General features: G+C 39.8%; 2 protein-coding genes and 1 long non-coding RNA gene across 3 annotated transcripts; 2 read left to right on the top strand and 1 right to left on the bottom strand.

Moving 5' to 3' along the window:
- The first annotated feature begins 594 nt into the window (after positions 1–594).
- Positions 595–2,593, top strand: hoxc12aa (homeobox protein HoxC12aa). The gene is made up of 2 exons (NM_001141907.1): positions 595–1,282; positions 2,252–2,593. The coding sequence occupies exons 1-2, from the start codon at positions 667–669 to the stop codon at positions 2,488–2,490; spliced, it is 855 nt and encodes a 284-aa protein (NP_001135379.1). The 5' UTR covers positions 595–666; the 3' UTR covers positions 2,491–2,593.
- A 12,993-nt stretch (positions 2,594–15,586) lies between these two features.
- On the bottom strand, positions 15,587–16,781 carry LOC123726218 (uncharacterized). The gene is made up of 2 exons (XR_006758579.1): positions 16,588–16,781; positions 15,587–15,803 (listed from the first exon to the last, which is right to left on the bottom strand). It is a non-coding gene; the product is annotated as an uncharacterized lncRNA (long non-coding RNA).
- Positions 16,782–16,869: 88 nt separating this feature from the next.
- Positions 16,870–19,281, top strand: hoxc11aa (homeobox protein HoxC11aa). Its single transcript, NM_001139525.1, has 2 exons — positions 16,870–17,660; positions 18,999–19,281. The coding sequence occupies exons 1-2, from the start codon at positions 16,970–16,972 to the stop codon at positions 19,229–19,231; spliced, it is 924 nt and encodes a 307-aa protein (NP_001132997.1). The 5' UTR covers positions 16,870–16,969; the 3' UTR covers positions 19,232–19,281.
- Positions 19,282–26,629: the final 7,348 nt, after the last annotated feature.

Below are 26,629 nucleotides of genomic sequence, written 5' to 3'. Positions count from 1 at the left end.
AGGGGGTATCTGTTAAAGTTGTTCATGTGAGAATATTATGTGAAATATATGCTCTTAAAGTAACCTTATTGAATATCGTCTGATTTTAACAGAGCCAATGGTTTCAACCCGCTGACCCCGATACTGTAAATATGAGTAGAGCGCAGCAATGAACATCAGTCTTTTCTTAAAACAAGCTTGTAAAAGAGGGACATCACAGCTTTATATGACATTGAATTCAACCGTAATTTGCTTGAAAACAAGATGTCCTATGCACCCTCTCCTTCTTGGAAAATAAATAGTGTTCATAAGTGATACTATTTGAAAACATTTGCCAGCTAATAAAGATATTAAACGAGACTAGGGACAGTTTCACATATTTGTACAGTATAGCATACAAACTGAGAAGTAGGTTTGGACTCTGCTGGCTTATAGAGAATAAAAAATAGATTCTACATATTTAATAAAATATTTATAGCACTTTAAAAAAAACATATAAACCCACATAATACAGAAGTTAATGTTTTGTTTTGTCTGAGATGGACCAAGTGGGTGGTACCCTGGTGTAGAATAAATTAGCCCTCAGACCACGTGACTTGGGGTTGACCAATCAATTGCACCCCCAGGTTTAACTACGTTAAATGTCAGATTGCAATAAACTAGAAGCTGTTGGTCGGGCCCGCGGAAATGGGCGAGCATAATCTTCTTAATCCCGGGTTTGTGGGACCTTTGGTAAACATCCACACTGGAGACACTTTTTACTTTCCGAATTTCAGAGCCTCGGGGGGACAACTGGCGGGGCTACCGTCTCTCCCCTACCCGAGAAGGGACAATGTTTGCTCCCTCCCGTGGAACCCATCGGAGCCGTGCAATGGATACTCTCAATCCTACTTTAGCAGCCCCGTATCTATTAACCCTTCTTTCAACCGGTCGTGTGAAATTACTCGACCGGAGGAGGGTAAATGTTATTATAGCAACGGCAGCGCAAGCAACAGAGAGAGCTGTTCTGGTGGTGGCGGGAGCAGCCTAAAACGAGAGGATAGGGCGAGGGACATATCATCATCCATAACATCTGATCACGGTATGCACACTGGCATGGGCAGCAACAACAGTGGTGCCTTTTCCAAGTATGATTACGGGACCGAGCAACTCACTCAAGACCCGCAGTCCTGCCTATCTCTGGAATCCGATTCCAACTCCTCGCTTCTAAACGAGGGCAGCAAACCGTCCTCCAGCGACCCTCAGACCCTGGTGTCACCGGGAAACCACACCGTCCACTCGGGCAACATAACTGCTGGCGGAGGTGGGTCCCATTTTCATTCATCCAGACACTGTTATATGATATTAGAAATCCCAAAGAGGCTTGCTTATTATAAAATGACTCGTACTAGTTCAGCATAGCCAGGGATATGTTGTAGACTAGGGATTCGTAATCATGATACTCATCACATTGTTTTGATTTTTGCCTGCAGGCGACTTGATTTGCGTGTTGGACAAACACTTCTAGGGATTAGGGGTTGCCATACAATGTTCCATCATTCTTCAAGTGTTTGTGTACTGTTACTGATAGAACCAACCAGAAGGCTATATATATATATTTAGACTGCAGACCATTTTAGTCCACTGTCTTAGGTCTTACTGTCCTGTCTCAAGAGTCAGAGACCCCCAAAAAATCGGAATAACCTTATCGATGTGAATGTATCAATCCGGGTCTATTTGGATCATACAGCTTGTTAGAACATGTCTATTACGCACAGATTACGCACACAAATGAGTGCAGTGATTTAAAGAGGTAATGCGCTGTGGATGACTGCATCGAATAGAGAGGGCTTTCGTTTTAATGACTCGTAAACTGAATGAATATCTGTCGCTGTGTACAATAAGGAGTCGTTTAATATGCCTGGAAACTGGTAAATAAGTAGGGGTATTTGCAAGGAAAGATTTAGGCCTAATTATCACGTTAATGTAGCTTTAACTGCGTCAGTAAAACTTCATGTGACACAAACTACTGTAAGTTAGTGGTCCCTTTGACTTGATGTATAAACACGACAAGATGGACACAGAGAATTCCAGCTGCTGCTTCTGAGCAAACATGCCCCATGTCATTGAATGAGATTCAGACGTAGACTGCAGACCAAAACAAGTCAAGTGTAACACAACAGGTTGTGTGTATGTGCACAGCACAGGAAGTCACATTGTAAGGAGAGTATAGCCTCCCCTTGGAGGTGACCGTGAGCTTAGTTTGTAGACCTAACTGTTGTGCCCCCTCCAGGTGCCCCGTGGTATCCGATGCACAGCCGGACCCGAAAGAAACGCAAGCCCTACTCCAAGCTCCAACTGGCCGAACTGGAGGGCGAGTTCATGCTGAATGAATTCATCACCAGACAGCGGCGGAGGGAGCTGTCTGACCGCCTCAACCTCAGCGACCAACAGGTTAAAATCTGGTTCCAGAACCGGCGTATGAAGAAGAAGAGACTGATGATGAGGGAGCAAGCTTTGTCCTTCTTTTAGAATTAGCAGAGATGCAGCAGCATACGGAGAATCGATTGATAGGCAGTATTTCTCCTGTCTGCAATTGCTATAAATGCATGCAAGCGCCTAGCCTACTCTCACTCCATCTCTATCACACAGGAGGTACAAAAGGACCAGGAAGGTATTTGAGGTGTAGGCCCCAAAGAAAACGACCAAGTGATACTGCTGCCATAACTTAGAATCTCTGCAGAGTTATGCCAGATAGTATTTCCTGTATAGTGTTATGGTAAATCACTTATACAGACGTTTATAAACTTGTGAGATGATATTCTTGCGTCCCCCGCCGGATAGGCCTAAAGGATGGAATTAGTGCATGGTGTCCTAGACTCTGGTAAGTTCCCAAGCCCTTAAAAATGAATAATTGATTCTGATAAATTACTTACAACCGCATAATACTCCTTATTAGTCATATGGCCAGTGAATATGAATTTGAAAGCTAAATGAACTAAAGGAAAAGCAATGTAGCCTAATAAGCAAATGAAGCCAGAGTGAGAGATTAACCCGTAATTAGGCCAATTCTCCAATGTAGACCAAACTAAATCATCTTTAGGCGCATTCATTGTCACTTACAGTGTAGATTGGTTAAGATGGAGGACATTTCCAGTTGTTTAATATCTCCCAAAGTTCATTTGTAAGCGATGCGAAACACAATACCCTTATCTACTTTTCGTAGTCTCCGCCAAGTGTTTGGGCACGTTCACTGTCACGGGGTCAGACTCCAAGACCCACATCAGAGGATCTTAGAGATAGCTAAAACTCCAAATCCATACCAGCCTCTTTATGAATGCAGCACATTGAACTATTATTTGCCATGAATTCGTTCATGTGCTGACAACTTTTTCTAGATAGTTTAACTTTTTTTTTTATCGCCTTTCTCCTCATCTCCCAAACTGAGCCAACCGCCTCTCATAACTTTGGTGTTCACTCTTAGAAAAAAAGGATCCAAAAGGGTTATTCGGCTGTCCCCCATAGCATAGGGGACTGGAAAAGTCTCAACGGATATGTGGGACGTCCCAACTCTGACGTCACCCCATTGAAGTTGAAATTTAAAACGGTTAAGGTAGTATTTAAGGTTAGGGTTAGGTAAGAGTTATGATTGAGGTAAGGGTAAGGGTTAACCTTTTACTGCAGTGGGCTAACACAGTGTTTCGTGGTAGTCTTAAACAAATCTACTTTGAAACAAAAGTATGCACATGGTTATTTTGTGTTCTTAAAATGTAAACTTAATTTAAACTGGGCAGTTCAGTTAAGAGCTAATTCTTATTTACAATAACGGCCTACACCGGTCAAACCCGGTTGTGATACAGCCTAGATTCGAACCAGGGTGTCTGTAGTAACGCCTCGAGCACTGAGATGCAGTGCCTTAGAGACCGCTGCGCCACTCGGGAGCCCAATGGGCTTACAAAAAATAAGACACGTGTACCATGTCAGATAAAGAGTTGAAATGTATTACATTTTGGGTTTCCTAATATTACACTTTATATAAATCACAGAAGGCTGAAATATAACAAAACCGTTTGACGTAGAAACACCGGATTTTGGGCGTTTTTTTTATGAATAAGGCTAATTAATTATGAACTTATTAAAAATAAGAATAACATTCCACCCATGAGGCTACTCGGTCATTTGACTGCAGGGAAGCTTATGGTTAGGGTTTAGGGTAGGATTCCATGTAGAAGCATCTGTGGAATGAAACCCAGATGGAATTGAAAGTGTTGTACTTGGAACCAAAATGGGGTTTTCAAAGGGTTCTCCTATGGGGACAGGCGAATAACCTTTTTACCTTCTAGACAGCACCTTTTTGCTAAGAGTGTTCGATCAGAACAGACGAGCTTGCTGTTTAAGCGAGGTTTTGTGCTGGCTGCTATCAAAGAAAGATAGTTCTCATAGCTGTGCTGAAAATGATTATTAAATTAGTATTCCACAAGACAGTTGATGGATTTCCTTATGGCAATAACAAACTGAGGTGCATGTGTTCTACGTATAAATGCAAATCCCATATACACTCAATAAGCGTGTTGTACCTGATAACGGTTACTGCTAGAAAAGTGCACATTTGAAATAGGCATAATTGAAAGTAGATATAAACTTGAGTGAAAAATAAGCATTGTGGAAAGAATTATCGTATTATAAACATACATGAGATACACAATCTAAACGCAGTGTGTTCTCCTTTAACATCTGAACAGCACACTGTATTATATTGAATGTATATGGATTAAAACCTACAAATGGCACTGAAAGATACTTGCAGCATGTTAGTGATTATGTGAAATATAACAAATGATTAATAGATAAAAGATTTCTCTGGCCCTATGAACTTTCAAAGTAGAAACGACTGAAAGAGTTAAAGAAATGTCGTTGCATTTTAAGGCAAGTAAGTATGAAACCTTTATTATGAAAGTATTTATGCTTATTATGATTCTATTATTATTATAGTATTGGTCGGAGTTGCTGACTATTATTTGTACTGTGTTTGCTATTCGCTATGTTCTATGTCTCTTACCTCATAACGTGTATCAAATTGTAAAAGTATGGAAATGATGTGATATGATGCTATTTACATCCTATTTGAGGATACCGTATCTCAATGTAATAGTGTCTTATGTTAACGTTCCGTTATTTCGTCCTGTAGAATTCAATCTCGCGTTCCATTTTTTTGCGGTTGTAAGGGCATATGAAATGACGTGGTAATATGAAATGATATGCTATGGTACTATTTACATGCTATTTCAGGATACCCTCTCCTCAGTCTAATAGTGTTTTATGTTGTTGTTCTCTTGTACAATATCGCATTCCCTTATTTGCGCTTGTGAGGGCTGCTTAAAAACCTTTTATTGTATACAAGTAATAATGACATGTATGTATCTATGTATGAGTAAGGTTTCTAATAAACAGAATCTTTAAAAAATATAATTGGTCTTACCATCATCATTATGCTGTGATTTTAAATACTGTATTATGATGTAATGGTACAACAATTGAGTCACATTTGAGCATTACGCACGGATATTGCGTTGAATACACGAAATATGTCTACGATATACCTTTACTTTATTTCCCTTTTTCTTCTAAAAGAAACATTCTGAAGACCAGTAAGTTGAATATAGCTCACTCATCTAAATATTAGGCTATAAACAAACCTTGCAGTACAAAAGCCAGGTTGTCAATGTAGCTGAAACGCTAAACAGTGACTCGAACACACAATTGCCCTTTAAATCAGTCATAGGCTTACATTCCAGTTCTAATATCCTGAAACTAATGCTTGGCTGAGTATTTTGATTGTAGTTAACCTACATGCTGTTTCAACAAACGTACGATTACTGTGGTCCGCAAAACCATTATTTAGGTCAAATTCATGGGGTATGGACAAGTGGCCTAAATAGCCCTCTTACTTGGGATTTTAAAACAATACGAGCACTCGCTATATGGAAAAGACAGCTAAAAAGAAAAAATGGAGTTCGCATTGTAAATATCAACCAAATAACTCTCAAACATTATCTTTGCAAATAAAAACCTATTGGGAATTAAGGCCTTGTCACATTAAATTGTCGGCTTGTGTTTTTTCTGAGTTGAGATCAGTTGTTGGCATTTCAGTGAACTGTAGCAGACCGGCTCCAGCGACCGACTCGTGGCACCAGCCAAGCGGTCTGAGTTAGTCCCTGTATGATCAAAACACATCCATCATACGCTGCTGCCACTTATGCCTTTTTCCAATAGCTTACTAGCCTGTGTTGAACTAAGTATTTCACCAATAACTTGTGCGTAAACATGCATTCGTTGAGAATTTGGAAGACCGCACATTTGAATCATCATCACAATGATGTGTTACTAGAAAACGTCGCCATATTCACTATCCCTTTCAGCTTCATTTCTTTTTTCTGTCATACTCTTCTTGTGATTTTGCCCTTTCAACTAACCTACTATCCAATGTGTGTATTTATAGTTTCTGCGGTCAAGATATTGAGAGGTGCGTTAAGTCATCAATGGAGAGATGCATTGCAACATAATGCCTTTACCACACGCTCCAGCACCAGTGGCGGTTCTAGACCATTTCAACTGGGGGGGCCAAGCTGGGGCCAGTTGTACTGTTACAGGGGCCAGTTACATTAGACGTTATTGTTGACATATCTTTTTCTTCACTGCATTGCAGGCATTAGCAGGCAAAAGACCATGTTCATAATCATCATCGTTGCCACTGACTAATAACGGATGTAAAAAAAAGAACGATAGCAAAAATCAGTTATGTAAAAATTATTTCATACTCCACATTTAGGGGGGCCACAAGGGGGTCCAAAATTGTTGTCACAGGGGCACTGGTCACAGCCCCCCCCCCCCACCAGAACCGCTAGTGTCCAGCACCAGCCTCTGGACTTGCTTATAGATAAAGTGAAAAAAGGAAAAGAGAGAGAGAGAGAGAGAGAGAGAAAGAGAGCATATATTGGGTAATACTGTCGCAACTAGCAATCATCTGAATAATTGTTCAGATTATACAAGTTTTCTAATATTTAATACAAAATAACGTAAGTTTAAATGTATTCAACCTAATACATTATGGAGAAGGCATGGTGGAAATATATGCATTTTCATGCACAAGGCAAAGCAATACAGTGCTCCTGATTTGTGGTTGCACATGCAGTCTATAATAATCGAAACATTTTAGATTATAGAAGTGAATGCATGCACATTTATGAAATGTCTTATCGATTCGGGTTACATTTTGTGTTTGTACTCATTGGAGTTCAATATCAAGCGCCTTTGCGCAGAGATCACGCAGATAATATTCATACAGTTTCAATGTTGAACACTTCTTTGATGTGTTACAATATATAATATATTGTATTACTAATAATATTAGTAGTGTTACTGGACCAATATTAGCCTAGTACTGCATAGCATTTTTAATACGAATGATATAAGTATTTTGTATGTTATGTAATATATACATATTGTCAGGATATTGTGTAGAATATGCCCTCATTTCAAAACAATTGTTAGATATTTGTATCTTAGCAAATAGAGTTCATAATCAATCAATCACATCAGACCTCAGCCTTTTATTTTCTCTCCGTGTTATTTTCCCTTTTCCACAACACATATTCGACGTTGGGTTAGGTTATAGGCCCTCTAGTACATTGCGTAATGGCTACTTCTAGTGTTATAAACGTGCTTTTACGCATATGCCTTCACATGCAATGAAAGCCAAGAAAGGTTTATTGTGCCGAGCCAAGTAAGCGTTGCGATGAAAAAGAGGCACTCTTGAGGATTATAGAGCCTTCAAAATATTATGGTTATGTCACCGAAGGACCAATTTCTAAAAGCACATTTAGTAGTTCTTCGTGTGGGCCTACTTTAGATATGTTGGCTGCATGCGCAGCGATCTTAACAATGGCCTTGTTTAATGCTCCTGGGCGCTTTTGACTTTGAGACTGTCTAAATCTGTTTATGGTGGCTTGACTCCCTTCCCGGCCCGTCTCAAAGGTCAGTGAGCTGCACCCGTGCATGCCCTTCACAGAGAACTTCACCACAGATAACCATGTGGTCTAGTAGTCCCCCGGCCCGTCCACCTTTCTCTCAGTCTCTCTCATACCGTTTATGGCACCGAGCTTGTTAGAGAGATGGAAATGTGGGAGAAATGGGCACTAGTATTTCCATGCACCCAACTGTGTGTGTGTGTGTGTGTGTGTGTGTGCGCGCGCATGAGTGTACTAAAACTAAAAGTATATGTTACGTTGTTGATTGGTGAAAAGAGACGGCTCCGTCAGTGTGTATAACGACCATAGTAGTGTGAACATCTTTATCCTAATTCTAATTCTAATTATAGCCTAATAGTAATGAACTAATAAGAATAGCCTAATACTTATGCTACCAATGCAAATATGCCACTACTAGGCCTGCTAATAATCATACTAATAATAGTAACATCATTTATAGAAGTAATTGTCACAAAATAAAAACATTTCAGGACGAATCCGAGGACGTAGGCCAATTTGTTATTTGTCTAAAAATACGCAGGCACAACCTTTTTAGAGGCCTATGCACAGTTGTGGGCAGTGTTCTTTAGCTTCTCAGCCCCTCTCCCCTCACTGATACGTGTGGGCGAGAGCAGTGCACACATTGAAGGTCAAGTTAGCATGCACCTTATATGGATCCCTAGAGCACTAACAGACTGACTGACTGACTTACTGGGTGCAATAGAAAACTGTGAATTGTCTCAGACTGGGAAGACAACAAAAACAACCGTCTAGCTAGTTTCCTGTCTTGTCTTTTGTTGTACTTGCCATTGGTAAAATGCATTGAACACCATGGACAATTTGCTTACTTCGAGCTCTTCTGAACTTCTTTCAGATATTCCCTGTTAGCCTTGTAGTTGTGCAGCAGAAATTGATACAGAATGATTCAGTGCTTAATTTGTGACTCTGGTATATACAGACGATGCGTTGTCTTATATGTGAGACGATAAAGTAATGAAATAGGACTTACACTACACTACTTCAGTGAAAATACAGTATAGGCCTACTTTACAAAATAATCTTAAACCTTTCATTCGAGCACCAGGCATATGTTGCTTGAATGTTATTTAAGTGTTATTTAAGTCAATATGCCTAGGTATGCACTTTAGTGCTGCAAGCCTAGCTCATATCTGCGTTGTGCGTTGTTCAGTGCTCAGTGTTTAGAGTTCAATGCTCCGTTGCCTTTTGTTTCTAAAGAAAGGCGGGGCTTGGATACCCGGGCACAGACCTAGTTAGCTCATTGATCAACAGCCGCGACCTCCTTCATTTGCTAAATTAAATAATTTAGCATGCCAAAGTTACATTTGATATATGCGTCGCACAACATAAAGATAAACACATATATTGAAATCTTCGATCTTTGCCATTGTGTCTGAACTCTTACTGCATGGGAAATGACGTTGATGAAACTAGTTTTGACTTGAAAGGTTTAGGTGAAAAACTCGGAAAGGGAAAGCCATATGGCAAATGAGATCCATCGTTATTAACAAATACATAATAAAAGAGGTTTGCTATGCTAATTCATCGTTTGAAACAATAGCACAACAATAAAGTAAAAAAATCAAAGTAGGCCTAAAAGACCTAAGTCAAATGTAATTATAGCAAGAAGTTGATGGAAAAACAGGCCTACACTGGCTACATGAAATAGTTTCATTTGAATGCGTTTTAGTATCGATTAGACCTGCAGAAATGAACCTCTTTGGTTGCTGTTGTTTCTTTGCTGTAATGTATTTCATTTCAGACATACATCTAAGGTTATTTAGACCTGTTTGTTTGGTGAACATTGATGTTCTTGTGCAATATACACTATATATACAAAAAGTACGAAGAGCTCATTGACTTTCAACGTGGCACGGCCATAGGATACCACCTTTCCAACAAGTCAATTCGTCATATTTCTGCCCTGCTAGAGCTGCCCCGGTCAACTGTAAGTGATGTTATTGTGAAGTGGAAACGTCAGGAACTGCTAAGCCTTGAAGTGGTAGGTCACACAAGCTCACAGAATGGGACCACCAAGTGTTCAAGTGCGTAGCGTGTAAAATAGTCTGTCCTCGGTTGCAACACTCACTACCGAGATCCAAACTGCCTCTGGAAGCAACGTCAGCACAATAACTGTTCGTTGGGAGCTTCATGAAATGGGTTTCCATGGCTGAGCAGCCGCACACAAGCCTAAGATCACCATGCTCAATGCCAAGCTTTGGCTGGAGAGGTGTAAAGCTTGCCGCCATTGGACTCTGGAGCAGTGGAGACGCGTTATCTGGAGTGATGAATCACCTTTCACCATCTGGCAGTACAACGGGCAAATTTAGGTTCTGCGGATGCCAGGAGAATTCTACCTGCCCGAATGCATAGTGCCAACTGTAAGTTTGGTGGAGGAGAAATAATGGTGTTGGGGCTGTTCAGGCTAGGGATATCTTACCTCTACAGCATACAAAGACATTCTAGACGATTCTGTTTCAGCATGACAATACCCCCATGCACAAAGCAAAGTCCATACTGAAATGGTTTGTCGAGATTGGTGTGGAAGAACTTAACTGGCCTGCACAGAGCTCTGACCTCAACTCCGTCGAACACCTTTGGGATGAATTGGAACCTCGACTGCGAGCCATGCCTAATAGCCCAACATCAGTGCCCGACCTCAGCAATGCACGTGTAGCTGAATCGAAGCAACTCCCAGCAGCAATTTTCCAACATCTAGTGGAAAGCCTTCCCAGAAGAGTGGAGGCTGTTATAGCAGCAAAGGGGGGACCAACTCCATATTAATGCCCATGATTTTGGAATGAAATATTCGACGAGCAGGTGCCTACATACTTTTGGTCATGTACTGTATTAATCGGTACACATTTTGCAATAAGATTTTATTATTTATCCATAATTAAGCCTCAATCTTAAGATTTATGCAAAATAAAGCCTCAATCACAGGATACTTGTTGTTTATAATATAGCCTACAAACTAGTCAAAATGTTTATTTCAGTGTGAATGATTTATGTATTTAGAACTTCTGAAAAATACTGATTTTAAAAACATGCTAAATTAAAAAAACACCTTTCGACAAAGCCGTTTGTGGGAAGGAATGATTTGTTTAAATGTAGGTGTAAAATAATAGGTGAAGGTTTTATAACAGTTTACAAACAGTTATAAAACAGTTTCTAAGTATAGTCTGTTATTTGGTTTCATAATGAACAATAGTATAGTTAGCCCTGCTATTGTTGCTTTTTTTATTGAATTTTAATGAATGTTCAAAAATAGTCCAAACCTTAGTTGGTTTTGTTTTGGGGGTTGCCGACTGCACTGTGCCGCGCTGCAGTAAAAACAAGTTCACCATAATATTTACCATGAGCAGAAAAATACATCACTGGATAAAGGATGGCCACCTGTGGTCACAAAATAACCAGCCAATATGTGTGAAATAATTTGACACTTTCACAGAATTGATTAAGATATTTTATTGAGCCCACTAATGTAAAATACTTTTGTCAAACCCACCAAAATGATTGTGCGTAAAATATTACTTTGTGCGAAAAAATAATGCAAAGCTATTTAAATATCCAAGCAAAGGAAATAATTTAACTTACATTTATAAATTCTATCTTTGTGATGAGAGGACTAATCAACGGCCTATTGTTTATCAATCTTTGTGCTCCTAAATTCCAGAAATAGACTCTGGGGAGTCCGTTTAACAGCGTTTATATCATCTGATCTTGTAACCTATACTGGTTCTCGGTGCAGATGCTTTCACGCTAGGTACGTTCACTGAGACCTCAGTAAAAACAAGGGCCTTTCTTGTTGTGCTTGAAACTGTTAGCAGCTTATACAACCACGTTTAACAGCCCGACTTACATCCAATTAAATGTATCTAGGCCATTGGGGGACAGTAACATGATTACACACGCTTCGAACATTTAGCCCTGGTTCAGACCGTTTTAATATGAGGCGGGCCAGGCAGGCCGCGCGCGCCTCTCAACAGGAAAACGTTGCCTTCCTTCCGTCTTGGTGCTTAGTGACAAGACAATGTCTGCGTCTGGGAGACGGTGCATCTGTTTTTTTTTCTTCTTCCGTTTGAAATAACACAGGAGCAAAAATATGGATGATGAAAATATTCACAGCATTGTCTGTCCCCGAATAGCAAAGGAATAGGGTTGTTTTTGAATTACTGTGGCATTTGGACCTGGCATTTTGGAAATAAATCGACTTAATTTTTCTAGATTTTTATTTGTTTAAATGTATTTGGGTAGGCCTACATATTCCAACTCAGTCTCACAATTCTAAATCAACTAACATGGTAGCTTAATTACATTTGAAACTATTTGTACCATTAAGATAACATTGTGCCCTAAGAGTAGTAACACCAATGATGGTACCACCGGTGAGACATTTTATGTACATTTGGATTTTTTGAAATGGAGGCCACAAATTCTCAAATCTAAGGTACTCAGCCCTTTAAAAATAATTTACTACAGTGGTATGATTAATAATTTTGCTCACAAAGTTATTTCCTTTCATTCAAATTGACTAACACCAACTGAGACTTTGGATTTAGACACAAAATGATCAATGGAATCGCCAAATGTATAACATATTAAAAGGGCGTGATTAGCTACTAATTATATAAAGTAGGCCACTCCCCGATAACAGTTGGCCACTGGAGAGAATGCTCAAGGTCCGTGTATATCTTTCCTTGTATATCTTATCTTATATCAGTGATGTTCTAACTGAGTAACACATTATAGGTCTACTGGTTTTATTGATCTATATAATATATGAAATACTTTTGTTCAATGTCTAGCATTCAAAATAATATATAGATATCGCTAAATCTCTAAAAACATGTCACTACACCTCTACACATCACCAGCGGGACTGGCTAATTTGCTAGCCCCCAGTACTTTCTACAATGCATACAAATACATGCTTTGCAGTAGAAAGGAGTTGTTATTAAATAACAGTTCAATAAAACGGAACATGTATTAATTGTCACGTTTTTGTGCTTTTAAAGGGTTTTTACATGGTGCCAAAGTCAAGGTACAGCATTTACCACCGCAATTCAAGAATGACTCAATAGGAATAGCCCATAATGCTATACGCTTCAAGCCCAACCAAACAACAGCCATGCTATTGATTTAGGCTAAACAAACACGACTTGCGAATACAGCAACTTTATTTTTGTGAAGATAGTTCTCGCTCTTCTAAGCAACAGGCTGCACTTGTATTTAGACAATACATTGTAATTACTGTGCGAGGTAGCAATACATTGCTTAGATTCCTCAGACACAGTCGTAAAGCATGTGCTCTCCTGACAGTGATGTTTAAGCAGAGAATGGCACATATTTACAACACCTCTTTCTTCCAGGAAACTCGCAGGACTCGAAAAGGTCTGCGTGGCTATTACAGTAAAGGCTCTAGCAGTATTTTTGAACATTTTGTAATCGTACTCGCAGCATAGTAGACATACTCGGCAGGGGCTTTGGTTAGTCAAAAACATTTATGAAGGAACCCCTTCTTATTTAGAGAAATGGCGCACCAGCCATCCGACTCCAGGGTCCTACTGCGGGTGGTATTTTATAGGCTAACTGTGACTTGAACTTAAATCCAAGAAGAATAAACACATGGTAAACCTTATCCCCTGAATTATGGCCTTAGACCGCCATAAGACATGACTAGGATAGTTTGAGGCCTTTGAAGGAGGATTACGCACGACTTTATTGCTCCTTGCAAGCTTGTGTCCAGATTTGAAAACGGAAGTGTTGTGCGTATGTCCTTTATGTAATACCCCAGGCAACGTTTTGGCATCTCCTTTTGTGATTGCACACCACTGGTATATACCTGATCCTGCGATTGGGCCCTTCAGTACAAGCCTAACTTGAACAATTCTCAGAATCCTCCTTGCATTCCAGCGCAGAAACATGCTCTCTGCGCTGGAGAACGTCTGACAAGGTTATGGATAATTAGCCTAGGTTATTATGTAACCTACGTTGGTTGTTGTTGTCTTGCTGCAGATGATCATGCATTCTATAAAGGAACAAATACTTTGTTGTGTGTTAAGGCTTCGTTTACAGTAAATGTTATTGCCTTTGGAGAATCGGCGCCATTTGGAAGCCATTCTCGAAATTACTCAACAGTAGGCCTACAACAGCAGTACAGTTTCTGCAACCAGTGAATACGAAGAGTTTATTATTACATTTCGGAATGGTTTACTTTCTGGAATGCGAAACCCCTTGAGCAAAAACGTTCACCATTTTCTATTACAATGTAAGGCACTGAGCCCAAACCTGTGGGAGACGACGACACACTGCGCAGTATAGCCTGACTAACTTATGGTAGCTAACATTTTTCCAGCATCAGCTATTTTGTAAAATAATGTTAACTTATTTTACCCGTCCCTTGTGCTGTGACGTGGAATTCTCCATTTGTGTTTTCATAATTCAAAACCACAGTCGGCCTATGTCTGCATGGTTACATGCGTGGGTAGAACTTATCAGAGTGTATACTAATTTGAAACTCCTTTTTCCATCTTACTTTAATGTGTTCTGTAGAACAAAGGGATTTAGCTTTTTCTTACAGCCATTCTGCGTTTTATGGTTAGACGCGTAGAGGATTTTAGTGGTCAAATTCAAGTGCTGTGTCTTGGCAGCTGTCTGCTTTCTTTGTACTTGGATGCGGGCATCGTGTACGTCAACTTTGTATCCGCTGAAAGGGGACTGTAAACAAACGAATTCCATTGCCATATACCTCTCTCCAAAATACATACATCTACTCATGATAGTCCTCTTTTTAGATGATTTACCCCCAAACAATTGTGCTTTTAGGCGACAAAGTGGGCCGTCAAGTTAACATACAGAATTCCATAATCTTAATACCATGATAATCTTAAACGTTTAAACTATTGGAACCATAGCGTTTGTGTTATGCAATTCTGTAATTTGCATACGGGTTAAACTTCAGAAGAAGAAAAAATATTTTGGAACATAGGAAGCTATTGATAGTCTCATGAGATTTATCAATACAATGATCCTGCTTTGTGTTGACGATTGGCGACTGTAGTTCACGTGATTCTGTATACGACTGTGAAAGTTCACCACATAAGAGGAAGAGCGCACAAGGGTATTTTAAATGTGTGTATATATCAATTTATTACAGGATTGAAATATCATTCCTCTAGTTGATCACATGGCCTAATCTACTTTAGAGCTTTGTGATGAGGACTTCAGCCGTGAGATATATTTGTTCAACTGAAATGTCGTTGAAATTCCTTGAATGAAGGCGATAACTAATCTAGCCTATCTTGCCTGGGAGCACTCAGGCATATTAAAACAAATCAATAATGGTAGCCCAGAGTTGTCTTTTTCTTTCGTAAAGCAATGTGTATTTAATCGGGCAACTAGTCCTAAAGATAGACTGTAGTCCTAAAGACAGAGATATAGTACCGGATTTCTTATTGCTATACAGCTGTCAGTGAAGGTATTCTATGACAAATCGATTAATTTGCGGCCCAGTGAGACAGTAGAGACTAAGCAGAAATAGCCCCTCTTGTACTTCAAAACAAAACAAATGGCCTCCCAGAGACGATTTGGGCGCGTTAAGCTTTAATATAGCCACTCTCGTGAAGACTATCTCGATTCAAAATTACGATGACTTGATATGTTATAGTTTGCAGTTGGTGGATTAGAGTTGTTTTGACAGCCTTCGTCGTCAAAGGTTAAACTTAGCTGGTTTTCTTCTCTCCTCCATGTTCAGCCTGGACACTTGGTCTTGACTTTCTCGGCTGTTCTCTTCAGGCCCTATCATGATCCAAGAGAAATGGATTGAATTAAGAAAATGAGTGATTTGGTCAAACTAACGGAGTAGGCTCCCTCCCCTAAACGTTGTGCTCTGCATCCTTGTTCATTCTCATTTAGTTCACAGTGATGTTGAAACTATAGGCAAAACATGTAGGCTTCCGTTAAGGCCATGCCTTGATCAAATAAAATCCGAGATAGAACTTAAATAGAAAAATGTCCCTGAAACACGGGAATGTAGCCAAATAACCTATGTATTCAAAAATGCTTATTTTGAATAGTTACTTTTTGTGGGGTTTGTCATTAGAGGGAAATGTTAGTCTGTTGGTGGCTGTTTCAACATGTAAACGTAGGCTATTACAGTGGTTTAGATTAAAAATGCCCAGGTTTCAAAATTGTAACATCTCAAGCAAGGCAACATCTAGTCATTGATTCACGACGGACATTTAGACTACCTACAAATAGCATAAAGCCTGCTAGACTGTATGAGAGTGAAAACACACTTTTCAAAACAGCAGCGCTTCGAGTGTGGTCTTGAAATCTTGGTCTCATTATAAAGCATAGATCTGCCTTAACCTCGCAGTGATTGCGGTTCACTTTGTCAGTAAGGCTGGTAGTGGTTAGTCATACATTACAATGTGTGAGAGTAAAGTGTCTATATTCTGCTGTATACCAGTATAGGCTATTGTACAATATGCTAATGTATTAATGTAGTAGCTATACTATAGTGGTAGTTATAATAATACTAATCATCATAATCATAGTAGGCCTAATAGTGAAGTCTTACCTGTAGAATTCAACAGCATGTTTAGTCTGCTATATCAAATACTAAACCTGTGCTAGCCTAGCCCACTCCCATACATAAATAGCCTCCTAAAGATTATCTTTATAATTGCCATAACCTATGTAAACAAACTGGAATCTGTTACTGGTTTTCTTACTGCTCCTGCGGTGTTTTGAAAATGAATAGTTTGAACCTCCTAGATCGTGCCTAAGTGAACCACTCCTACACATCCAACTGTTCCACGTTGATATATGACAATATCTACTTTCGATCACGTGTCTCCGGGCGACTTAGACGGATTGCGCGTCATCTCGCCTTCCTAAATTTCCCACTTCTACAGCTCGAATCCAAAACATCTATCTATCGTACGGAGTACGGGGGAAAGATGTTTAACTCGGTGAATCTGGGAAACTTCTGCTCCCAGACGCGCAAAGACCGGACATCCGAGTTTGGGGACAGAACGGGCTGCGCCTCGAACATCTACCTCCCCAGCTGCACCTACTACGTTCCCGAATTTTCTGCCGTCTCTTCGTTTCTTCCACAGGCCTCGTCGCGGCAGATAACCTACCCATATTCCACAAATCTGTCTCAAGTGCAGCCGGTACGGGAAGTTTCCTATGGATTGGACCCTTCTAGTAAATGGCACCATAGAAGCAATTATGCATCATGCTACTCTGGAGAGGATCTGGTGCACAGGGACTGTCTTCCGCAATCCACCATGACAGAAATGCTTATGAAAACGAACGAGAATGTGTACAGCCACCATAACCACCATCCCAGCTCCAACCATCCCTCCACAGGGTTCTACCCCGGAGTGGGGAAAAACAGCGTCCTCCCTCAAGGTTTCGACCGCTTTTTTGAGACCGCATACTGCGGCACGGACAATCAGTCAGCAGATACTTGTTTACAAAAGATCGAGGCTAGAAAGCTGGAAACAAAGTTCCAGCAGCCAGCGGCTCTACCGGCCGTCCCAGACCAAGACAAGGACACAGAGGATGAGGAGGAACATACAAATTCGGGCTCGTGTTCTTCTTCAGCCACCAAGGACCGCAGCGCCAGCAAGAACAGCCACTCGAGTAGGTACCGAAGCTGTAAATGGGGAAAGGGACTAGCCCGGTGTTTTTTGTCGGTCAGATTTTATGTGGAGTTTTATAAGCATTCAAAGGATTTTATTATAACCTACAAAGCTCTTTCTTCCAATGAGAAGACTTTTTACGATGGGAAAGTGCTTTGAAAAAAAAGGATGTTATACACAGACGCTTCTATCGTGGAGTCTGTGAAATTTTAAGAGCGCGCTATTGTGACAAAAGCTAACTTTGATCATGAACTTGCATTGGGCATTTTAAGGGATTTTCGCGTTGGGCTGTCGTGAGTAAAAACCAATTGGGCAGAACATTGCTTTTGGCGTCCTGTGAATTTTATTTTAGCAGCTTGCACGCAAACTATAACACTAAAGGACATGCTGTGAGATTATTAGCCTTGTACACTTAGAGGCAGGCTCCATAAGTATCCATATATCTGTATTTATCTGGGCAAATGTCGAAGATAGCAATAGCATTGTGTTGTGGTGTGGTGGTTTCCTTGCAACGAAAGAGAAAAGGATACAAGTGTAATCAGTCGTAGAGACTCCAGTGTGAGTTTGTGTCCATGTCTGGATTCAAGCATTGAACTGCAGTATTGAACCAAACACATTCTGTCCAAGTGAGACACATTTCCATTCGGTTAGCCCTGGGATATTTATGCCTGAATCCGCAGTGATTGATACACACACACACACACACACACACACACACACACACAATCTCTAACTCACACACACAGGCCCACTGGCGTCTCTTTGTGTAGCCAAATGTAGCCCAATCAGGAAATAACTGCAGAGATGTTTTTTTGTCGTTGTACTTTATCTTTTTCAAGAGGTTTTGACCACCACTGTGATGTAGTGTGTCTCAGATCCGAAAGACATTTTAGCTTTACGAGAGGACTCGATTATAAACATATGCATTTCACACAGCTAAGAAGGAGTGTGGGAATTGATAGCTAAGTTCCATGGGAATGTAACGCAAACTGTAGCCGTATACATTTTGTTATTGTATATGTGTGTGAGACAAACACATACTTGGAGGCTGTAAATTGATATGAGTTGCTCTTCAAGCGCTTGTGATAATGTAACAGTCTTTATGGCGGATGTCTCTGATGTGTTAGGTGCAGTGTTGGATGTTGACAGAATTGGTATAATCAAATTGATGCTTCTCGAAATTCCTGAATAGTGTATTCACATAGAGAGGCTATATACTTTGTGTTGATGTGAATATGTGTGAGCGGCTACTTTAACTTCATGTGAATATCTGTGCGTAAATGGAAAACAATCCCATTGAACTTTCACTGATCATGTCCTTTCTGATTGATTTCCCCAGGTACACCTCGCACAAGGAAGAAGAGGTGTCCATACTCCAAATTTCAGATCCGAGAATTGGAGCGGGAGTTCTTCTTTAACGTTTACATCAACAAAGAGAAACGGATGCAGCTTTCCCGGATGCTGAACCTCACCGACCGACAGGTTAAAATCTGGTTTCAGAATAGAAGAATGAAAGAAAAGAAATTAAGCAGAGATCGTTTGCAATACTTTTCTGGAAACCCCCTGTTGTGAGCATGTGGAGTGTAAAAGCATAACGATTATAGTCAAAGGTCAATGATACACTTTTCTCAGTGAATTCTTATCACCAGTAATAAACAAATTTCAAGTTACTTCAAAAAGACAGATCAGCAGCAATGTTGAGCAACTAAATGTTACGATGAGGTTATTTCAATTTCTAACATTTGGGGTTGCTGTATGTATGCGTAATAAGGCACCATTTTCCTGTAGCCTTCGTTCGCAGGATACTTTCTAGTTCATATATACAGGTGATTATATAGACTGATCATTTATATGCTGCTGTCGAGTTCATATGGTTTCCGTGTATTTACCACGAATCATAATTGTGTTTATTCCATTGTGCATTTCACAATTATTATTTGTTGAATAGTATTAAATGTTACAACACAATTCGGAAGCCATGATAGGCCTATATTGGACATTTAAACTTTCCCTTTCCTCTGGTCGGTGTATTTGTAGCCTACCATGATTCTGTTTTCGACCAGAATATTCGACACAAAATAATACATTTACAGGTGTCAATTTTGCCATCGAGAACTGTGACGTGTACAATCTGTAATAATGTTTTCCTTGTACAGACTATGCAACTATGTGCATTCGTGACTGTAAATATGATTTTGTTTTTAATTTCGCTCCCCCTTTCCCTGCTGCTATTTTCTTTACACCGCCCAAGCTGTGTACTTTCAAAGCTTTAATGTTAACAATCCTTTAAATTATTTGCTTTATGCTTGGTGCTTCTTTATGAAAGAGGAGGAAAATATGGCGTTGGGCCTGTGTATCATTAATATAAAGGTACCTATGAAATAAACAGGCGTATAGACAAAACTAACAGACTGGTGGATTTTTGTCATAGATGTTATTATTGACCATGGTTATGCCTCTATGAATGTCGTTTTCAAGCCGATTGATTGAGAGTGGTAGGCAATGATTAAAAAATATTGGCAAAATAATCCAACTGCATTTTTGCCTTAGATTTTCTTTTGGACCATTGTTCGGTCTTTCTGATGGTTATTTTCAAGGGATTTGAGTGGGGTTGGCAGCCTAAATGTTTGTGTTACTGTTTTGATAAAACCAAGTTCGAAGCATGTGGAGAGATTGCGAGTCATGCGTTATTAGTTGGGTATTTATGGATAGTAATTGCATCCAATGCCAACTTAGTTTTAAGCCACACTATTTTAATGTAGGAACAGGCCTTCTCTTTTACGCAAACACATTTTCAGACGAAAACATTGTTGAGGGAGTGTGTGTGTGTGGGCTGTTGAGCGGTACATTTATACAACGCTTACATGCTTAGTGGATATAACTCTAGGAGTGCATATTTAGCTTTTGCAAGCACAAACAGAAGTACACGGAAACGACAACACAGAAACTATGCTACACCTCAGAATCACAGAGAAAGAAAGAGGAACGGGATCCTTCTTTAGTGCCCACTAAATGGAATCGCCACTCTTGCAGTCCAGACAGTGTCATAAAGACAGAGGCACTAAATGGCTATTTTTTTCTCTTAATTGCACCGTCTGTTCGGAGGGAATGGCGTTCACTTCCGAAGTAAATACTAAACAAGTAAGACTGGCTGTCCAAACAAAAAAAACTTAGCAACTAGACTGTTCAACGTGAACTCGGGCCGGTGCTGTGCACAACGTCAATCCCCCTACAACTGCACAACACACACACACACACACACACACACACACACACACACACACACACACACACACACACACACACACACACACACACACATTTCTGAGAAAAACGGACCCCTAAAATTAGATCGTGGAACTCTAGGTCAGTCAAGTTATCCATTGACATTACCTAAACTATGTCTTTACTAATTGTTGACTACATTGGCCAGGTGGTAGGTGTGTGTGCACATCTATAAATATAGAGAACATTACTGGGGTGTGTCTGTTGGACAGATTTTACCGAGTGAGTGTATGAGTGTGTGGGTAGCCTACGTGCGTGCGCCCGCGTGCACACAGAGCATATGTGCATGGAATATTGCACGTGTGTGTATTAACTACAATTTATAATTAAAAGTAGTCTTTGAACTTCAATAATGTCAAGGCCTTCACCTTTAACCCGCTGCAATAAAGTGGAATCAAGGAGCCCCTTTTGCCCGGAAATGTGTGCAGGAGAGGAATCGACCAATGAGGAGTGAGTGGGAACAGAAAAAGGAATGTGTAGAGTCCAACTTTGACCCCTCCCATTAAACTACAGCAGGTAACTTTGCCAGCTTTAGTGCGCCCAGTAAATACACTTTATTATCCCAGTAAAATGTATACATTTTCACGCATGATACGTTTTATAACATGTTGGCATGAGCTTTAACATGTACTTATATTTTCACAGTTTCTTGTGGAAATGAATGTAGATAATGCCTTTGGGTTACATTCTTTAAAAAGGATGCAGAATTATATTATATTCTGTTATGTTCTATTCGATTCTCTCTCTATTTGTGTGTGTGCGCGTGTGTGTGTGTGTGTGTGTTTATTCTCTGCTACTCACTACAATCCCTTTAGACCGAAGCTGAAGGCGGAAGAGGGGGGTGTTAGTTGTGACAGGGGGGAGGAGGAGGAGGGAGATGCTCGCAGGCAGAGATCAAGGCTGGATTACTTTTCCTGTCACACCCACCAACCTTGGCCCTGGGACGATGACGTAGATCATTTGTTGGATATCTCTGCCACACCTCGTCACCAATCTCTGAGGCTCGAGGCTCCTCAAACTCCTGCCTGTCAACCACAGGGGGCCAGGATTCACCCCGGGTTGTGCCGTCGGAGGGCAATGTTTTGTTTCCTTTCCCTTCAATAGGCTTTATAAAATTATAGGACAATGCATGGAAACATCATGTTCTTCTTTTAATGGATGATTTTATTCATTTGTCACTACAGTGTAGATGTGGTGTTCGAGATTGAATGACATTTTATTTTGTTTTGGTTGTGTTATAGTTGTAATATGGTAGTCTTGATTTATCCTGAGAGATGAGAGAGGATACAATGCAGCCGGCGGTTGGTTCAGTCGAGCTGATCCCATTGCGCACTTGGCTGTTGGGAAGGAAAATGGCGGGTGTCACAGGCGAATGCAATCGGACGGCCTGAAGAATAACATTTCGTGATAGCCGATGCATGGCGATTCATTAAGGTTGAAAAGGAACTAACACAAAGCCTAGCGAGCTCTTTGTTTAACCTTTTCAATGTGATAAGAAATGTAGCTAGCGCTTATTTCAATTGATAGTACGGCAGCGCTAAAATAATTATTCTGTAGGCCTGTGTATTTTGACTCCATGTATATGCTCTAACTTGATGTTGTTGTTATGGTTTGTGTGTTTGGTGAGTACCGAGGCCTATTTCATTTCGTTGATGTTTTGAGCATTCCTGTATTTTGTCCTAGCATGTTTTCGGTTGGGATATTGTGAAGGATACATTGGGAAAAGTGTCTAAATTACGCGTCGTTGTAATTCAAGATGTATTGCTTGAAATGACGTTTGTGCTTAACACTTTGATCACACCGACCTACATCTACATTACTCAGGAGCCTTGTCTTGATGGTTACTTTATGTATGATGCTGTTGTTTCCCACAGTAGATTATTATATACATGTGTTCGTGGTTGATAATAGGATCAGAATTTGAAAGCTCAAGCCCGCGCTACCAAGTTCATTTTGAATAGAGATTAGCCTGTTACTATAGGCCTCGTTCTTGAGAATAATTCTGCAGTGAGTTTTTAGGTGAAGGGGGAAAACGAGCAATTATCCTCTGGCATAAACAAATGAAAGGGTGGTTGCAATCAGAAATAGATCACATCAAAAATGAAATAATGCCAGCACTAATTTGGATAGAAATGGCATCTTAAGCTTTGTTTTGCAATGAGTTCTTGCCATAATGATTTCCAATGTATGCGCATTGTACAGGTGGCTTACCCTAGATGTGATGAAAGCTGAAAGCTGTCGATATACTTCGACGAAACTAACCTGCGGTCCTTTGTGTGGTCGTCACCAATTTAATACCTATGTGTGCTTTCAGATTACCACTTCTCTGATTTATATTTGTCTTTAAGACGCGACATGCCTCAGCCATAAATTCCCACTTGCACAGGGGGTGGACATCTGCTTGCAAGGAGCTCAACCTCGTTACATCAAATTGGGAAGCTATTTCATGGTGGCCTGCAATAGACAAACTAGTTTTGGCTTCCCTCCGTCTCCGTAAACGCAACATGACAAGAGGATGGGCGGCATACGCGTAATGTCTATCTTGTCTATGTTATCGCTACTCCGCACGATGGTAAATATATTCGATTTGAAGCAAAAAACTGTATGGTAGACTGAATAAAGTTTAAAGACGTAAAGCATACATGTGTCTGTGCTTATTTCACACTAAACACAAATCAACAGCTATTTAGGCAATAAAACGAATGGAAAGGACTTAAGGAATATTTTATTTTACCCATGAGCAAATAAAACCTTTCCTATTCGCGCGCGTAAAACATCAGTATGTGCACAAAAGAACATTCAAAAGAACAAAATACACTAAAGAACATTCACACCTGGGCATTAATCGTTGTTGAACAAATATTCCCGTTTATTTCACTGACAAATACACATAATAGGCACACCAATCGACACACATCAGCCCCCCAAACACACATAGCCCTCCCATTAAAAACAAGGGCAAATACACAGGTGTAGTGATTCACATGTAGTAAACAATATTTAGATCATGATAATTATTCAGGTCACGTGTTATTATTGGGCTTATCGCCTTTTAAATGGAGGTAAACTGAACAAAGACATTGTTTACTGGCCAATTACTATTTTGTGAGAAATTGTACTTGAAGTCGGCCTACTGTTCCCATTATTATGATATGCAATGACCCATGTTGAAGACGAGTTAGGTTATAACGGGTTATAACTTATCTATTGAAACCACGAATGACCCGTCAAAGGTATCTGTGTCTCCGGGAACGGTGTAATGGGTTTTGTCTTCAGTATAGGTCAATACCACAATTACTCCTTATTTACATTTAGATACTATCAACCATTCATAAGCGGGCGAACATACACACACACACACACACACACACACACACAGAGAGAGAGATAGATAAAGATAATGTGCACACACACGCAGTCTGCATTTTCACTCAAGGTTATGACATGGGTATTAGCATACACATTATCTGAAGATCTCGAATTCAGGATGCTGGTTTAATTTGCCAACTTAATAGCCTTCTAAAGGTATCGTTACAGCAGCATTTAACTTTATCTCTATCACAAAACACAACCCATTGGAGAATACTTTTTCATTTTCTAAAATATAAGTGAATGCCATAACCCAGGTTCCATAATATAATAAATGCCATTTATCAAACGCGAAAGCTATTTTTTTAAGTATAGGTAGTTGCAAACGCCGTGCTCTACCAACTGAGCAACAACAACTTCCATGTTTGTCAGTCTGAAAACAGGAATACATTTCATAATAGAAATGGTAAAATACTAAACATTATATCCCTTTTATTGCATCCATGGTTGGTACAATTAACCTATCAAGTCTCCGCACTGAATTTACTCTACACATTTAATATTGCTCTGTAGTAGGTTGCGTATGTGTGGGTGAAGTACCGAACGACATCAACCCACAAAAAAACTAACTTGAGCAAGCGTTTGTTAGATAATGTTAACATATTCTGAGACATAATGAATAGGTAGGTATAGGTTTAACAAATGTGTCCTCAAATTGATTGATTAGCTTTAGAATGAAAGACTGGATTATATTTCTAACAGGAGGATGAAATGATGGACAGGCGAGGAAACCAATCAAAACAGTCATTACATTACCCCTGCTTTTAGTGGTTGGAAGAAAAATCACTGCATTCTCCAAAGCCAATGTAGCCTAATGTACCTACTTGAAATAAGCTACAGCATTTAGCAAAAATTCAATAATTTAAGTGAAAATGGCCTTGACCTCACACCATTCAATATGCATCAACATTAATCATTTCAATGAATTGCTCTTAGGCTCTTAGCTAGACTATTTGCTCAGAAATGAATCAAAGGGTCTCCGTCTAATTGTCAATTGTCTAATTGTCAATATGCAAAACCTTTTTGTTTTTTACCTTTTGCTTACACTGTTAAAAAAAATTATTGATAGAACCAAAAATGTTCTTCCTAATATTGAGAATATTCAGCCAATTCACCCTCTGAATGGCACACAAACAAGATCCATGTTTCAATGTTTCAATTCTTTAACCTGTCTCCTCCCCTTCATCTACACTTATTGAAGTGGATTTAACAAGTGACATCAATAAGGGATCATAGTTTCATCTGTATTCACCTGGTCAGTCTGCCATGGAAAGAGCAGGTGTTCTTAATGTTTTGTACACTCAGTGTAGAACCAAAATTGGTTCCATGTAGAACCTGATTTTGGTTCAGTGAAGAAGAACCCCTGGGGTTCTGGTCAAGGAACCCTACAAAATGGTTATATATAGAACCTTTATGTGTGCCATATATAAAGCAAGGAATATAACCAATTTTGGTTCTATCCAGAACCTTTTTTTCTAAGAGTGTATGCAACTCAAATTGCTCTGATATTGTTTGAATTCGACTCAAGGAACAGAATGTGTAGGTACCTGTGATTGTTTTCAATTCAAATTGTCAAAAATAAACAAAAATAGCTTCTATCAAAGAGCAATTTCTCAAGCAAGAATTTTGCTTCAACTGTCTGGCAGTGGTCTGAGTTGGGAGGGGAAAAGTGAAGAAAAAATAAAAGTGAAAACTCTCTTTCTTATTGGTTTATTGACTAATTACCGCCTGGTGATGTCACCTGGCATGCCGAAACTCCATCCCACCAAAACAGGCAGAAATTTCCAGCGGTATTTTCAAACAGCTCTTACACTTAAAGGGCATGTCACACTCTAAAAATTCTGGATTGTTTGGATGACCCATTTGCCGGGTTGAAGGCATTTAGTCACTTAGCTGGGTTCTTTTCTTTATTAAGAGCAACGTTGGGTTGTTGATACTGGGTTATTGAGGTTGGGTTTTTGAGATATGACCCAGTGAGTGGGTTAAATTCTCCCACCAAAACCAGAAGATAAAGTGTTCCCGGCAAGCTTGTGAATGAGGACTGTTGCATCTGTAACAAGTCTACTGTTGCAGCCGGCACTGAGTGGAATTACTTTTCTATGGACAAAAGGAGCAAGCTGTTGTGGCTGACCGAAAAATGTTAGTAAAAAGCTAACATTAGTAATTATCCATTCAGGTTAAATAGACCTAGCTATCATAATTACATTCTGTATTATCTCAGTCATTGACACTTTTAGATAATGTTAGCTAGCAAACAACCCCATGCATGCTAGCCCGAGCCCACTAACAAGCTATTTTCCTGTACTCTGTGCGGAA

This window comes from Salmo salar, chromosome ssa13 (genome assembly GCF_905237065.1).
Source record: "Salmo salar chromosome ssa13, Ssal_v3.1, whole genome shotgun sequence".
Lineage (NCBI taxonomy): Eukaryota > Metazoa > Chordata > Actinopteri > Salmoniformes > Salmonidae > Salmo > Salmo salar.
This window is presented reverse-complemented; position numbering and strand designations above follow the sequence as displayed.